Source organism: Abramis brama, assembly GCF_963993115.1.
Source record: "Abramis brama genome assembly, chromosome: 15".
Taxonomy (NCBI): Eukaryota; Metazoa; Chordata; class Actinopteri; order Cypriniformes; family Leuciscidae; genus Abramis; species Abramis brama.
Window position 1 is genome coordinate 32,900,716 of NC_139977.1, and position 18,301 is coordinate 32,919,016.

At 39.6% G+C, this 18,301-nt stretch overlaps 1 protein-coding gene across 1 annotated transcript in view; it reads right to left on the reverse strand.

Annotated features, from left to right (window-relative positions):
* tcf4 (transcription factor 4) overlaps window positions 1-18,301 on the reverse strand; it is a gene marked incomplete at its 5' end in the record, with an annotated part of 172,686 nt that overhangs the window by 20,113 nt on the left and 134,272 nt on the right. The window contains 7 exon segments of the mRNA XM_084138193.1: window positions 3,867-4,064; window positions 4,695-4,771; window positions 9,140-9,218; window positions 9,618-9,688; window positions 11,554-11,689; window positions 12,696-12,829; window positions 14,257-14,362. Coding sequence (XP_083994319.1) covers window positions 3,867-4,064; window positions 4,695-4,771; window positions 9,140-9,218; window positions 9,618-9,688; window positions 11,554-11,689; window positions 12,696-12,829; window positions 14,257-14,362 — 801 coding nt within the window.

Consider the following 18,301-nt stretch of genomic DNA (forward strand, 5'->3'; position numbering starts at 1 on the left):
TAGATCCAGAGTCACATTCACATACACTAGATCCAGACTCACATTCACACACACTAGATCCAGAGTCACATTCACATACACTAGATCCAGACTCACATTCACTGCAGCATTTACACACACTAGATCCAGAGTCACATTCACTGCAGCATTCACACACACTAGATCCAGACTCACATTCACTGCAGCATTTACACACACTAGATCCAGAGTCACATTCACTGCAGCATTCACACACACTAGATCCAGAGTCACATTCACACACACTAGATCCAGAGTCACATTCACATACACTAGATCCAGACTCACATTCACACACACTAGATCCAGAGTCACATTCACATACACTAGATCCAGACTCACATTCACTGCAGCATTTACACACACTAGATCCAGAGTCACATTCACTGCAGCATTCACACACACTAGATCCAGTCACATTCACTGCAGCATTCACACACTAGATCCAGTCACATTCACTGCAGCATTCACACACTAGATCCAGTCACATTCACTGCAGCATTCACACACTAGATCCAAAGTCACATTCACACACACTAGATCCAGAGTCACATTCACTGCAGCATTTACACACACTAGATCCAGAGTCACATTCACTGCAGCATTCACACACACTAGATCCAGTCACATTCACTGCAGCATTCACACACTAGATCCAGTCACATTCACTGCAGCATTCACACACTAGATCCAGTCACATTCACTGCAGCATTCACACACTAGATCCAAAGTCACATTCACACACACTAGATCCAGAGTCACATTCACTGCAGCATTTACACACACTAGATCCAGAGTCACATTCACTGCAGCATTCACACACACTAGATCCAGTCACATTCACTGCAGCATTCACACACACTAGATCCAGAGTCACATTCACTGCAGCATTTACACACACTAGATCCAGACACATTCACTGCAGCATTTACACACACTAGATCCAAAGTCACATTTACACACACTAGATCCAGAGTCACATTTACACACACTAGATCCAGAGTCACATTCACTGCAGCATTTACACACACTAGATTCAGAGTCACATTAGTTTTCATCGAAAAGAGCAGCGTTTTACATAGAAGGAAAAAACGTCATATGGGTTTGGAAGAATATGAGGGGGAGTAAGTGATGACAGAACAGGGGTTCATTACTTAAATAATGTAAGATAAATAAACAATAAAATACAACTTATACTTCTTTTATTTCAGCTTTTTGCCAATTTCTAATTTTCGTTTAAAGTTGAAGGACTAAAAGAACTAAAATTAAAACTAAAGCTATGTAGACACTGAAAAACTATTAAAAATGAGAAAAACACAACAAATTACTAAAACATTAACTATTAAAGATACCTGCTATTAAAAATAATATCTTAAGTTACGCAGTGTTGCTTCCCAAGTACACTGATCTTGTTAGAAATAAAATAAACATTAAGTGAAATAAAATAAAACTTAAACTTGCCAAGGCAACATTTCTCATTTTCGTTTAAAGTTGAAGGACTAAAATAACTAAAACACACAAGATTTCAAATAGAATATAAAAATAGAATCTAATCCAAAATATTAACAACAAATAATATATACATACATATATATATATATACATACATATATATATATATACATACATATATATATATATACATACATATATATATATATACATACATATATATAAACGAAAGGGATATTTCACCCAAAAAGGATCATTTTGCCACATTATTTTAGTATCATTGATATACTATATTAACAAAAATAGGTAATCAATGATACTAAAATGCGACAAAAATATAATTTTTGGACTATTCCTTTAAGGAAACTAATCAAACACACACACACACACACACACACATGTGGAAGTGAACAAATAAACATCAGCGTCACTGAGACATTGAGCAGAGATCCAGGACCTTGTCAACAGCAGAGCTCGTCCAATAAAACGCCTGAGCAAACCCACGCCTGCATTTATTCATTTATGTCATTAAAAACAGCTCGTTAACACTGGAAATATGCACACACAGAGCGCACTCACACGCATCAACCAAAAACAACTTTAAAAAGAGCAGTTCCTCATGAGAAACACATTAAAACTACCAGAATATTTCTTTACGTTTCACTTACTTGAGCGACACTTTTTAGACTACAAGAAAGCTACTTCAAAACAATTTTGCAACTTAATTTTTACATTTTCTGAAGAAAACGTGCAAGATGCGTTCCTAAGCAAAACATTCATTTTCAATAATTCAGTGGGACAATTTTTTATGCATTTAATGCAATTCACATTCTGATGACTACTTAAAAACATACGAGTGCATCAGAAACAGTTTCGTTTGTGTATAAATGTGCATGTAATAAGAGAACACAACCCTTCACTGTGTGTTATGAGCATTATATCTTCTTTTCTTTATGTATTCTCTTTCTGTGCTTTATTCTCTCCAGCTGTCTGAAGCTTTATGGATTGTTTCAAGTCTTAAAAAAAGCCTTAAATATGGAAAATATTACCAGCATCTTCCCTGATGCTTTGAAGTCCATTCCTCCCCCTCGTTCTGTCTCTCGCTCAGATATTTCCTGTATTTATTCCTGCGCTGCTCATAACTTACAGTCAGAAGAGAGTCCACACTGCTAACCTGACTTGATAACACTCACACATTACAGGAGCTCAACAGTGACGTCATGCACACTGGCAGCATTAAGCTCGACTTTTACTGCAATTGATGCAAAGATTTAGAGTAGATTAGTCTTAAATGTTTGCATTGAGATCATCGTTCAACAGGAAGTGGCTCAAGCATTTCACTCGCTTTTACGACTAAAAATAGATGCACTGCAAAAAATGCTTTTCTTACTTAGTATTTTTGTCTTGTTTCCAGTCCAAATATCTAAAAATTCTTAAATCAAGATGCATTTACTAGATGAGTAAAATGACACAAGATATTTTCTTTCTGGGGAATTAAACAAAATTAAGTGAGTTGATGCTTAAAAAAAGCAAAATGATCTGCCAATGGGGTCAGAACAATAATCTTAATTCAAACAGAAACAAAAATATTTTTCTTACCCCATTGGCAGATGATTTTGCTTTTTTTAAAGCAAAAACTCACTTAATTTTTATTTATTTCCCCAGAAAGCAAGACTTAATATCTTATGTCATTTTACTCATCTAGTAAATGCATCTTGATTTAAGAATTTTTTTGATATTTGGACTGGAAACAAGAAGAGTGTGCGAACTGCAAATTGTATTTAGGAGTATGTGTGCGAAAAAGTAGATCCGAAGCTTTTAAAAGCCTTAAATTCAGTTATAAGTATCTTAAACGGTATAACAAAAGTCTTAAAGTGCCTTATTACACTATTTTAAAGGCTTCTAGTTTAGTTCTGGAGTCTCTACAACAGGTTTACGTGCATCAAAGATCAAAACACACTTTAATTTCCTCATAATCTCCACTGCAGCACCAGCTCTTTTCTCTCAGTGTCTGAAACGCTTCGTTTGAAGATTCAGTCTCTCTAAACCCCGCCTCTCTGAGAGCCGCTCTGCTCTGATTGGTCAGACGGCCCAGTCTGCTGTGATTGGTCAGAAACTAAACGCTCATTATCATATCTGACTCTCAGCTCTTGACACACAGTGATAAGAACAGTAACGATGGCGTGGGTTTTACAGTATCAATCTCAGAAAACAGCGTCTTCTCGACACGAACAACACGAACCAAACTCTTCCAGTCTCAGATAAACTAGTGTTTGAGGGCGGAGCTAAGAGACGCTGTTCAGCCAATGAAAACCATAGACTGGCATTATGCAAATTAGTTACAAACCTACGTAGGTTCACCGGCAGCCAATAAGCATGAGACCAGCGGTTCTTACCATGAGCGAGTGTCTGTTGGACGGCAGCAGTCCTGCGCTGTATCCGCTCATGGCCCCGTTGTGCGAGTGTGATGGAGGGATCAATGCGTGCATGTCCGCGTGAGCGCCGGGCATCGCTGTGGACGGACCGACCGCGTGACTCCGCAACACATGGATCGCATCATCCAGACGCTCCAATCTGTCCTCGATACGACTTTGCTGGATGGAGGATGAGAAACAGAATAAATGCACAGATACCAATGAAGGATGCATTTAACGTTTTTTTTTACTTGGTTGCTTTCATTATTAGTATTGATTCATTTTCTTGCACTGTAAATACTTTCTTAGGCATGCATGTGAACATTTCTGTGCACATATTTGGGTAACACTCTACAATAAGGTTCATTAGTTAACATTAGGTAACTACATTAGTTAGCATGAACTAATAATGAACTGCACTTGAACAGCATTTATTATTTGTTCATGTTAATTTCAACATTTAATAATTCTTTATTAAAATCTTGTTAACATTAGTTAATGCACTGTGAACTAACATGAACTAACAATGAACAGCTGTATTTTTAATTAACTAACATTAACAAAGATGAACAAATACAGTAACAAATGTATTGCTCATGGTTATCTCATGTTAGTTAATAACTAATGTTAACTAATGAACCTTATTGTAAAGTGTTATGCAATTGTTTTATAATGTTTTATCAGAATCCTAAACTAAGTTTCCACAGTTTTATTGCAATAACTATGGTATTTTGGCAAACATCATGGCAAAGCCTGTATTATTTCTTGAAGGCTGAACAGAATTGACAGGAACAGAGTTTGATCTCTTACCAGTGAGTGCAGTGGTGGCTCGTAACTGGGAGATGAAGATCCCTGACCGTTTCTGGACCAGACGGCCGTACTGGCAGCTGGAGGAGCGAGACCAACATCATCATCACTGTCAACATCTACACTCCTCAAACACATTTATTTCAACGCAGCTCACAGTGATTCACAAGGTAAAATACAAACAGAAAAATCAAAAACATACAACAGTGATAATGTGATTTCAAATGTCAACACAATATCAATAAATACTGATATTAATACTCAAAAGCAGATATGTCTGGACTCAACTTTTAAATATTTAACTACTTGTAGCTGGTCTAATGTTGTTGTCCACTTCTTTTTTGTGCAGATAGATAGATAGATAGATGACTGATAGATAGACAGATTGGTGGATAGATGGATGGACAGATAGATAGATAGATAGATAGATAGATAGATAGATGACTGATAGATAGACAGATTGGTGGATAGATGGATGGATGGACCGATAGATAGATAGATAGATAGATAGATAGATAGATAGATAGATAGATAGATAGATAGATTGGTGGATGGATGGATGGATGGATGGATGGACGGATGGACAGATAGATAGATAGATAGATAGATAGATAGATAGATGACTGATAGATAGACAGATTGGTGGATAGATGGATGGATGGATGGACAGATAGATAGATAGATAGATAGATAGATAGATAGATAGATAGATGACTGATAGATAGACAGATTGGTGGATAGATGGATGGACAGATAGATAGATAGATAGATAGATAGATAGATAGATAGATAGATAGATAGATAGATAGATAGATAGATAGATAGATAGATTGGTGGATGGATGGATGGATGGATGGATGGATGGATGGATGGATGGACGGACGGATGGATAGATAGATAGATAGATAGATCGATAGATAGATGACTGATAGATAGACAGATTGGTTGATAGATGGATAGATAGATAGATAGATAGATAGATAGATAGATAGATGACTGATAGATAGACAGATTGGTGGATAGATGGATGGACAGATAGATAGATAGATAGATAGATAGATAGATAGATAGATAGATAGATAGATAGATAGATAGATAGATGACTGATAGATAGACAGATTGGTGGATGGATGGATGGATGGATGGATGGATGGATGGATGGATGGATGGATGGATGGATGGATGGATGGATGGATGGATGGATAGATAGATAGATAGATAGATAGATACTTTATTGATCCCGATGGGGAAATTGATGACACTTTTACTTGTAAAACATTATCATATATCCTCTAAACCAGTTTTTTCCTGTTGATCCGACACTCAAACCCGACCAATTAACTGTCATTCACTCCAGCGGAATAAATCATCCCGTCTTTCTCTTTGTTGTCCTCTTTTCTTTTGTGTGGTTCTCTATGTGAGATCGGTGTAGATGTGAAGCTCATCAGCTGGTGGGGCGACTCTGCCTTTGATAGGTGACGACCCCAATGCTAATAACACCTCGTTATTCTTCCCTTCGTCTCTCTTTCACGCGCTCATGTTAAGATGCAAACGCGGCCCGGTTCACGCCGGTAATTAGAGAGGAGTGGCGCTCATTTATTCCTTCTCTCTGACCTTCACCTGTTTGCGTTTGTGCATCCGCTCGTCACGTATATCACGCCTAATTATGTTGTGTTTTTTCAAATTGTTCTTCTTTATAGAAACATGCATTTCAGACACTTCTCTGTATTATTAAACCTCATTTCCAAATGCTAATTAGCACATAATTATAGCCACATTCATGTGCAAATAAATTTTGCATGTATCCGCGCCGCTGCAAATGAGAAAATTATTAAATTAGTTACTTAAACTTCCCTCGCATGTTTAAGTTTAAATATTAATTTGCACTTGCGCATTTAATGGTTGTCGGTCTAATAACTTTGGCACTCTGAGACATTGCAATTAGCCGGCGGTCGTTTTCATGCCGACTCGAATAATGACGTGATAATCAGGCATTAAGATGAAGTGCGTTTACACTCTAAAAAAGGTTATTTTTTCTACCCAAATCCTGGGTTGAGCCTTTTGGGTACATTTTTGGGGTTATTTTTCCAGTACTTGGGTAGCTTTTGTGTTACCCAGATCCTGGGTCAGACGTAACAACCCAGTGTTTGGGTAGTTTATGTGTTACCCAGATCCTGTGTCAGACGTAACAACCCAGTGTTGGGTAGTCTTTGTGTTACCCAGATCCTGTGTCAGACGTAACAACCCAGTGTTTGGGTAGTTTATGTGTTACCCAGATCCTGGGTCAGACGTAACAACCCAGTGTTTGGTAGTTTTTGTGTTACCCAGATCCTGTGTCAGACGTAACAACCCAGTGTTTGGGTAGTTTATGTGTTACCCAGATCCTGGGTCAGACGTAACAACCCAGTGTTTGGTAGTTTTTGTGTTACCCAGATCCTGTGTCAGACGTAACAACCCAGTGTTTGGGTAGTTTTTGTGTAACCCAGATCCTGGGTCAGACGTAACAACCCAGTGTTTGGGTAGTTTTTGTGTTACCCAGATCCTGGGTCAGACGTAACAACCCAGTGTTTGGGTAGTTTTTGTGTTACCCAGATCCTGTGTCAGACGTAACAACCCAGTGTTTGGGTAGTTTTTGCGTTACCCGGATCCTGGGTCAGACGTAACAACCCAGTGTTTGAGTAGTGTTTGCGTTACCCAGATCCTGGGTCAGACGTAACAACCCAGTGTTTGAGTAGTGTTTGCGTTACCCAGATCCTGGGTCAGACGTAACAACCCAGTGTTTGGGTAGTGTTTGCGTTACCCAGATCCTGGGTCAGACGTAACAACCCAGTGTTTGGGTAGTGTTTGCGTTACCCAGATCCTGGGTCAGACGTAACAACCCAGTGTTTGGGTAGTTTTTGCGTTACCCAGATCCTGGGTCAGACGTAACAACCCAGTGTTTGGGTAGTTTTTGTGTTACCCAGATCCTGGGTCAGACGTAACAACCCAGTGTTTGGGTAGTTTTTGTGTTACCCAGATCCTGGGTCAGACGTAACAACCCAGTGTTTGGGTAGTGTTTGCGTTACCCAGATCCTGGGTCAGACGTAACAACCCAGTGTTTGGGTAGTTTTTGCGTTACGCAGATCCTGGGTCAGACGTAACAACCCAGTGTTTGGGTAGTTTTTGTGTTACCCAGATCCTGGGTCAGACGTAACAACCCAGTGTTTGGGTAGTTTTTGTGTTACCCAGATCCTGGGTCAGACGTAACAACCCAGTGTTTGGGTTTGCGTTACCCAGATCCTGGGTCAGACGTAACAACCCAGTGTTTGGGTAGTTTTTGTGTTACCCAGATCCTGGGTCAGACGTAACAACCCAGTGTTTGGGTAGTGTTTGTGTTACCCAGATCCTGGGTCAGACGTAACAACCCAGTGTTTGGGTAGTGTTTGCGTTACCCAGATCCTGGGTCAGACGTAACAACCCAGTGTTTGGGTAGTTTTTGTGTTACGCAGATCCTGGGTCAGACGTAACAACCCAGTGTTTGGGTAGTGTTTGCGTTACCCAGATCCTGGGTCAGACGTAACAACCCAGTGTTTGGGTAGTGTTTGCGTTACCCAGATCCTGGGTCAGACGTAACAACCCAGTGTTTGGGTAGTTTTTGTGTTACGCAGATCCTGGGTCAGACGTAACAACCCAGTGTTTGGGTAGTGTTTGCGTTACCCAGATCCTGGGTCAGACGTAACAACCCAGTGTTTGGGTAGTTTTTGCGTTACCCAGATCCTGGGTCAGACGTAACAACTCAGTGTTTGGGTAGTGTTTGTGTAACCCAGATCCTGGATCAGATAAAACAACCCAGGGGTTGAGTTAAATGTATGCAATATGTATTCATAACCATATAAAATATGCTATACTGTAAAATATGACCGAAAATAAAGGAATTCTCAAGCAAACCAGTAGTTGTGTGGAGTATTTTTTTTTAAGTTTAGATAATTTAAGTTAATCTGTAAACATTAATTCATGTATGAAGTAAAAAAAAGAAGCTAGTTTTATAAATGAACTATAACCCAGTGTGTGCTGGGTTAAATAAACAACCCAATCTGCTGGGTAAAATGAACCCAACATGTGTTCTGTCCTGTATTTACCCAGCCCTTGGGTTAACATTGGGTTGTTTTTAACCCAGTGTTCTTCAGAGTGTAGGTGGGAACATCCTAGGGAATATGAAAAATGCAACATACGAAACGCTTTGAATTGCGCTTTAGTTAACTATAATAAACTCAGTGGCACCTACTAAATGTTGAAAATGTTGATCATCATAATGTTTCAAATACTCGTATAAATAATCATACTCATTATAATGTATAGTAAACAGTGAGCAGTAAAGCAGAACTAGAGTGTTATCAGGTGACTGACATCAGCGCAAACAGTGTGTGTGTTTAACAATCTGTTGAGAATAAACACACACACACAGTTACCTGTGAGCGACGGAGGTGATCCCACAGGAGTGGACGGGTTGGATGAGAAGCTGTTATTGGTGTGGTCGGGGGAATAGATCTACAACGACAACAAACACACAGCAATGACAAACGAGAACGCCACAAACACACAACATCATGTGCAAACTCCCTACAGGAGCGTTTGTGTGACTCCTCTGAAAGATTCTGCTGGCTAAGATGTTTAAAAGGCAACATGAAACCACATTTACTCTCTTAATAAATGTCTGTTGTATTAAAGCCCGCATGAAACAGAAGTTGCGATAGTCTTTTCTCGTCTACTGTACCGTATATCAAACAAGAACAAATGTAGGCGGGGCTTGATTTGGTCCATGAGGGATTGACTGGATGGTTGAATGGTTGTGGTTTGCTATTGGTCGAAGCATAAAACAAGTTGTGAATGTGGTTTCATGTTGTCTTTTGCAGCTGTGTGTTGCTGAGATGAGACCTGTTGACTCACTGAAGCCAGGGCCTTTCCTAACGCGTCTCCCGTCTGCGAACTCGTTCCTGCTCCGCTCGACGATCGATTCGCTGAAACACAACAGAGAGAGAGACAGATTATAGAGCTTTCAAACTCCTATCCGTTTAGATGAAGACAAAAGTGCTGACTTTAAATGAACACTTCAGAGCAGTGATTCTCAACCAGGGCCCCAATGGGACTTCAAAATGGCTTAAAATTATTTAATATAAGACAAAACAAGCTTTTAAATAAGATTAATAAAGAAAATATAAGAAAATAAAGAAAATAATTTGTTCCCTCAACAACCAGTATTCTCACGGTCTTGGAAAACCTGGACATATATGAACAAAAAGCATGGACATTTATACAATTAAACAAAAAATTATTGAAATATCAATAATGAATACACATTGTTCTAGTTACGTCAAACTCAAAAATATTTTATTAAGTAGAAATTGCTGAGAAATTTCATTTGTGAGTTAAAAATATATATTTTTAAATATAATAAATTCATATAAATTCATTACTGAACCCTGAAGAACATTCAGTTCTTGAAACTTTTGAAATGTATATTCTGTACATTTCAAAAGTTTCAAGAACTGAATGTTGTTCAGGGTTCAGTAATGAATTTATTATATTTAAATATATTATGTTGCATTTTTCATATTCCCTAGGATGTTCCCATTATTGATATTTCAATAATATATATATATATATTGTTTATAAAATGTAAAATGTAAATGTAATATAAAATGTTTTAATTTTGATATAATTTGATATACTTTTAATATAATTATTTAATCCTTGATTTTAATTTTTACTTATTTTTTTAATTAAAATATATAATGACAATCTAAATGTTATGATTTTAATATAATTTAATATAATTTTAACATGATTATTTAAACATTTATTTTTAATTTAAATTAGTTGAATTCAATTTAATAAATGGACACCCCTAGTTTCCATAAATAAAAAAAGTTTAAAATCAAGAATCTTTGTCATAACGGCAGAAGTTTCTTCGCCAACATGGAGGGCCTTGGAGTCAAAAAAAGTTGAGAACCACTGCTTTAGACAATTAACATTTACTCAGTATTCACAAAAACATTTTGAAAACAGAAAACGTGCATGTCAATATTAAGGCTGATTTTGGAACTGACAGATGGAGGAATGACCAATGATGTTGATCAGGTGATCAGAAACAGTTACTGACCATCTTTACATGACTAAATCGGTTTATTAATAACTAATGTTACTGAGCAGCTAAACCTGATCTCCTGTAGCTCCCTTGGCTCCTTCTCTCAAAGCAATTACCCTAATATCCTTCCATCCATCGATCCGATTGAGCTCGATCCGAATGAAATTTCGATCCGATTGAAAGGGAGTGGAGCAGGACAACGTCCACCAGTTCCAGACGCTCATCCACACACGACTGGCTTTGGGCATTTTTATTGCGTGATCAATATAAGCAGCGGCACAACGGTTCAGACGCTCACTGTCCCCAAATTATGACCAGAAATGGATAAATATTAAGTCTGCTGTTTGAAACAAATAAAGAACCAATGTAGGAGAATGGTTATTACATTTCTAACGTAAAGCTAGTATGCATAGGCCATGAAGTGTTGGTGAAATAACACACTAGCGGACCAGAGGGAATAATATGGAGTAAACTTATAAACTTCTTGAACAAAATAAATTCAAGCAGTTTCAAGGACCTGTATCTGTGTGTGTTTATTTTCAACAACTTTCCAGGGCCTTGAATTTTTTTTTTCAGATTCACAAACTTTCAAGGATTTCAAGGACCCGTGGGAAGGCGCGTAGTCTTTCTTTACAAATTGACCTCAACAAATTACTTGTCTGGCCTTAAAAATTCATAATACAGAATTTTTTTCTGCTTCCGCATATCCTTGTGAACTGGAAGTCACTCCAGACTCACCCATGATGCTGTCGGTCCCGTTAGTGGTTGCGGAGCAAGACGCCGTGCTGTAGTGATTCGACCCGCCGCTCCGATGGAAACTGGACATGGGAGGAAGACTGGGGTTAATCTCAGCCGACGAGTGTGACGGGTAACTCTGCAGAACACAGAGAGAAAGAGGGTTATCCAACAGATGAGGCCGAGTCCTAAATTAACACTTGAACCGTTTATCATTGTTGAACCTTTGACCATAGAGCACCTTTATTTTAAACTCCATCCTGGAAGCACTCGCTCACTGCAAACATGCTTTTCTTACTTAGTATTTTTGTCTTGTTTCCAGTCCAAATATCTAAAAATTCTTAAATCAAGATGAGTAAAATGCCATAAGATATTATGTCTTGTTTTCTGGGGGAAAACAAGCAAAATTATCTGCCAATGGGGTTGGTAGATAATTTTGCTTGTTTTAAGCAAAAACTCACTTAATTTGGATTAATTCCCCCGGAAAACAAGAAATAAAATCTTATGGTATTTTACTCATCTTAATTTAAGAATTTTTAGATATTTGAAAACGAGACAAAAATACTAAGTAAGAAAAGTTTTTTGCAGTGCTATCATTGGACACTGTTTAAAAACTCACAAGTCTGCTGAACTAATCTTAAAGGTGCATTGTGTAATATTTAGGAGGATCTGTTGACAGAGATGCAATATCATATACATAACTATGTTTTCAGTGGTGTATAAAGACCTTACATAATGAACAGTTATGCTTTTATTACCTTAGAATGAGCATTTCTGTCTACACACACCGCGGGTCGCCATGTTTCTACAGTGGCCCTCAACGGACAAACGCGTTTCGTCACTATGTTGTTCTTCGTGGAAAGAAGCAAGCTAAAGTCAGCGAATAAAACACTGACACAATGATGAACAAGTAACAATAATATTAGCAATAACATATCGTTTTACTGAATAATTAAGTAAACCTAATTTCTTAATTTATCTTTGTAAAGAAACCTCATTGCTGAACTACTCTTTGCTGTCTCAGACGACATCACTTCCTGTCGGCCACCGTAACTTCTGCTGGTTGCAACCTCACTACTAGATGCCGCTAAAAATGACACAGTGCACCTTTAAGCTGGTGAAGATATGCGAGTAAATGCGCTCACGAGTCTCTCGTGTGGGTGAAGGCCGCAGTAGCTGCTGCTCTGAGCGCTGTGTGTGGAGTTTCCCAGCATGCTGTTGTATCCGGGCTGGTTCATACTGCCGGACGAGCTCCATGGGTCTGTACTGTGATGACCGTCTGAAATCATTCATGAAACACACACACACACACACACACACACACACACACACACACACACACACACACACACACACACAGAGAGAAGATCAGAGTTGAATCGGGCTTTGACTTCTGGACCTGAGAGGTCCAATAACATGGATATTTTGTTCTGGCTGGTTTGATTCTGCTGTAGTGAAGCACCCTTCCATAGTTAACAAGTGTTCTGAGTGTTTTAAGCTGTTGCTTTGTGGTTTCTAGGGGGATGTAAGTGTTTTAGGCAGTTGCTATGCAATCGCTAGGGTATTCTGAGTGTTTTAGGCTGATGCTATGCAATCGCTAGGGTATTCTGAGTGTTTTAGGCTGTTGCTATTCAGTTTCTAGGGAAATGCAAGAGTTTTAGGGAGTTGCTATGCAATCGGTAGGGGGTTCTGAGTGTTTTAGGCTGTTTCTATTCTGTTTCTAGGGTGATGCAAGTGTTTTAGGCTGTTGCTATGTAATTGCTAGGGGGTTCTGAGTGTTTTAGGCTGTTTCTATTCTGTTTCTAGGGTGATGCAAGTGTTTTAGGCTGTTGCTATGTAATTGCTAGGGGGTTCTGAGTGTTTTAGGCTGTTTCTATTCTGTTTCTAGGGTGATGCAAGTGTTTTAGGCTGTTGCTATGCAATCGCTAGGGGGTTCTGAGTGTTTTAGGCTGTTGCTATGCTGTTTCTAGGGTGATGCAAGAATTTTAGGGAGTTGCTATGCAATCGGTAGGGTATTCTGAGTGTTTTAGGCTGTTGCTATTTTGTTTCTAGGGTAATGAAAGCGTTTTAGGCTGTTGCTATGCAATTGCTAGGGGGTTCTGAGTGTTTTAGGCTGTTGCTATGCTGTTTCTAGGGTGATGCAAGAGTTTTAGACAGTTGCTATGCAATCGGTAGGGTGTTCTGAGTGTTTTAGGCTGTTGCTATGCTGTTTCTAGGGTGATGCAAGAGTTTTAGGCAGTTGTTATGCAATCGCTAGGGGGTTCTGAGTGTTTTAGGCTGTTGCTATGCTGTTTCTAGGGGGATGTAAGAGTTTTAGGCAGTTGCTATGCAGTCGCTAGGGTGTTCTGCGTGTTTTAGGCTGTTGCTATGCTGTTTCTAGGGTGATGCAAGTGTTTTAGGCAGTTATGATGTAATTGCTAGGGTATTCTGAGTGTTTTAGGCTGTTGCTATTCTGTTTCTAGGGTGATGCAAGTGTTTTAGGCTGTTGCTATGCTGTTTCTATGGTGATTCAAGTGTTTTAGGCAGTTGCTATGCAATCACTAGGGGGTTCTGAGTGTTTTAGGCTGTTGCTATGCTGTTTCTAGAGTGATGCAAGTGTTTTAGGCTGTTGCTATACAGTTGCTAGGGTGTTCTGGGTGTTTTAAGACTGTTGCTATGTGGTTTTTAGGGTATTCAGAGTGTGTTAGGCAGTTGTTCTGTGTTTACCTGGCATAAAGAAGGAGCTGGGAAAGCTGCTGCCCGGTGCTTTAGAAGACGGGTAACCTGGTGAGTCTCGGTTATAATCGGCAGTGCTGGCAGACGGGGCGTATACCTGAAACACACACACACAACACACACTGATCAGGACGACTGAAGACACAACACACACTCTCAACATGCATTTCACTTTAGATTATGCAATCAAGATCACCATGACATGCATGAAGAAGCATTAGAGAAAAGACAGAAGCAGCCAGCAAAACTGCTCTTTATAATATCAGGAGAGAAACACTTTCCCAGGAACAATTTGCAGTGTTCCCAAAGTGTTGCAACACAATAATTTAGTGCGAGTGTGAGAGAAGCAGCTGCGGCGGATCAGTGATGACATCAGCGCACAAATAGCAGAGCATTCCCGTCTGGAAAACTGTGCTGTAATGACTAGCAGGAACACTGGGAACATGCCGGATGGGAATATTGTGCTGGGATAAACCCACAGTGGGCGTACAAGGACAGAACGACCCTCAGATATACAGAAACAGAAGATCTTCCTAAATTCACCTCAAATGACAACAAAAACATCACAGATTAGAGATCTCTCTAACGTCTCAAATGTTTCTCCAAGACAGCTCTGTGACTAAATGCAGAGCAAACGAAAACTTTAAGTTGTTTCTGATGAGAAAATGTTGTTTTATTTTTTCCCAAGGAATTGTGAGAGAAAAATCTGAGACAAACCTAAATGAAACTCAAAAGAGAACTAGTGATGTCTCCAGAGCTCGAGGGCGAAGTTTGAGGAGTTTTATGGAGACCAAGAGACTTCAGCACAGATGGAGGACTTTCCCATGAAGCATCTGACACACACACACACACACACACACACGTCTGTGAAAGAGATCAGACTATGACTCTGGGGGGGTTCAATAACATGGAGATTGAGTTCTGGCTGTATTTTTCTGCTGTAGCGAAGCACCTGTCCATTGTTAACGCACACATTCCTACGCGCTTTAAGTGTTTTATAGGCTGTTGCTAAGCAGTTAGGGTGTTTTGAGTGTTTTAGAGTGTTGCTATGCAGTTAGGGTGTTTTGAGTGTTTTAGGGTGTTTTGAGTGTTTTAGGCTGTTGCTATGCAGTTAGGGTGTTTCGAGTGTTTTAGGCTGTTGCTATGCAGTTAGGGTGTTTCGAGTGTTTGAGGGTGTTGCTATGCAGTTAGGGTGTTTTGAGTGTTCTAGGCTGTTGCTAAGCAGTTAGGGTGTTTCAAGTGTTTTATAGGCTGTTGCTAAGCAGTTAGGGTGTTTTAAGTGTTTTAGAGTGTTGCTATGCAGTTAGGGTTTTTCGAGTGTTCTAGGCTGTTGCTAAGCAGTTAGGGTGTTTCAAGTGTTTTAGGGTGTTGCTATGCAGTTAGTGTGTTTCGACTGTTTTAGAGTGTTGCTATGCAGTTAGGGTGTTTTGAGTGTTTTAGGGTGTTTTGAGTGTTTTAGGGTATTTTGAGTATTTTAGGCTGTTGCTATGCAGTTAGGGTGTTTCGAGTGTTTTAGGGTGTTGCTATGCAGTTAGGGTGTTTCGAGTGTTTTAGGCTGTTGCTATGCAGTTAGGGTGTTTCGAGTGTTTGAGGGTGTTGCAACGCAGTTAGGGTGTTTTGAGTGTTTTAGGGTGTTGCTATGCATTTAGGGTGTTTCAAGTGTTTTAGGGTGTTGCTATGCAGTTAGGGTGTTTTGAGTGTTTTAGGGTGTTTCGAGTGTTTTAGGCTGTCTCTATGCAGTTACGGTGTTTCGAGTGTTTTAGGGTGTTTTGAGTGTTTTAGGCTGTTGCTATGCAGTTAGGGTGTTCGAGTGTTTGAGGGTGTTGCTATGCAGTTAGGGTGTTTCGAGTGTATGAGGGTGTTGCTATGCAGTTATGGTGTTTCGAGTGTTTTAGGCTGTTGCTATGCAGTTAGGATGTTTCAAGTGTTTTGGAGTGTTGCTATGCAGTTAGGGTGTTTCGAGTGTTTGAGGGTGTTGCTATGCAGTTAGGGTGTTTCAAGTGTTTTAGAGTGTTGCTATGCAGTTAGGCTGTTTCGAGTGTTTTAGGCTGTTTCTATGCAGTTAGGGTGTTTCAAGTGTTTTAGGGTGTTTTGAGTGTTTTAGGCTGTTGCTATGCAGTTAGGGTGTTTCGAGTGTTTGAGGGTGTTGCTATGCAGTTAGGGTGTTTCGAGTGTTTTAGGCTGTTTATATGCAGTTAGGGTGTTTCGAGTGTTTTGCGGTGTTGCTATGCAGTTAGGGTGTTTCAAGTGTTTTAGAGTGTTGCTATGCAGTTAGGGTGTTTCGAGTGTTTGAGGGTGTTGCTATGCAGTTAGGGTGTTTCAAGTGTTTTAGAGTGTTGCTATGCAGTTAGGGTGTTTCGAGTGTTTTAGGGTGTTGCTATGCAGTTAGGGTGTTTCGAGTGTTTTAGGGTGTTTCGAGTGTTTTAGGCTGTTGCTATGCAGTTAGGGTGTTTCGAGTGTTTGATGGTGTTGCTATGCAGTTAGGGTGTTTCGAGTGTTTTGCGGTGTTGCTATGCAGTTAGGGTGTTTCAAGTGTTTTAGAGTGTTGCTATGCAGTTAGGGTGTTTCGATTGCGTTAAGGTGTTGCTATGCAGTTAGGGTGTTTCGAGTGTTTTGTAGTGTTGCTATGCAGTTAGGGTGTTTCGAGTGTTTTGCGGTGTTGCTATGCAGTTGTTAATGAGTTCAGGGTTGCTAGGTGGTTGCTAGGTGTTTTCTTCCTGTTTGGTCTGTAGATGTGGCTCTGGTTTCTCCTTCGATGTGTGTCTGTGGGATTTTTTGGTCCAGCAGGTGAAATCGGAGCATCATTTAAAAGTAGCAGCACACCTCTGCTCAACAACACACATGATTTGAGGAATCATTCACTTCTGGAGAACAAATGCGGCAGGAGTGAGTCTGTTTACTGCTGCAGATCAGGAGCAGATGGAGTGAAACCAGAGCAGTCACGAAAGCCACAACACACACACACACACAGTCTCTCCCTCTACACCTTATCAGTGTGACTCGCTTGCTGCACCTGTGCTGAACTGACCCACAACACACACACATGCAATAATCATACACATGCATGAAAACACACACTTTTAAGATAGACACTTAACAAACTAGCCAACTAACATTCATTATTTTTTTGCGGAAGTTCCAACTTCCGCCCCTCACTTTGGACTTTATTCCATCAACCTGCAACTGCCATAATGCTGTACAGATGTAGAGCAACATCAAGAGCTCCAACACACACACACACACTGGGGTCTGGCTTTACCATCAAACACTAATCTATTCCACATGAACCACAGCGAGAGAGCGCGCGCACACACACACACACACACACACACACACACACACACACTCCCTGAGGAGAAGCGGCTTCCTGTGGCTTGATTAGGGAGAACCGTGCAAAGACAAGTGCCTCCCACAACAGCACCTGTGACTGTGTGTATGAGTGTGTGACTATGTGTACAGTATGTGTGTGTGTGTGTGTTTCAGGTCAGATGTCAATACAGCCAGGAAACACTTTACACACAACTAATAGAGAGAGTGAGACACACACACACACACACACACACACACACACACACAGACACACACAGATTTTGCTTGTTTCGATCAAGTTGTCAGTTCAGACGAGATCATCTTTATTTGATTTCTGAACAGTTTTTTCCTGCTCATGATATTGAAATTATTGAAATTATTGAAAACTATTTGGTATTCCCAAACTGGGGTTTGTGAGCTGATGAAAAGCTAATAATTAATGAAATAATTTTTTATAATTTATATATCAAATCAAATCAAGTATATTTGTATAGCGCTTTTCACAATACAGATTGTATCAAAGCAGCTTCACAGTATTAAATTAAAATAAAATAATACAACAAGGTTTGTTTCTAGTGGAATTTATTAATTGATAAAATAAAATTAAATATCCCCAAAATATCCCCAACTGAGCAAGCCAAAGGCAACAGTGGCAAGGAACCGAAAAAACTCCATCAAGTGACCTAATGGAGAAAAAAAAACCTTGGGAGAACCCAGGCTCAGTCGG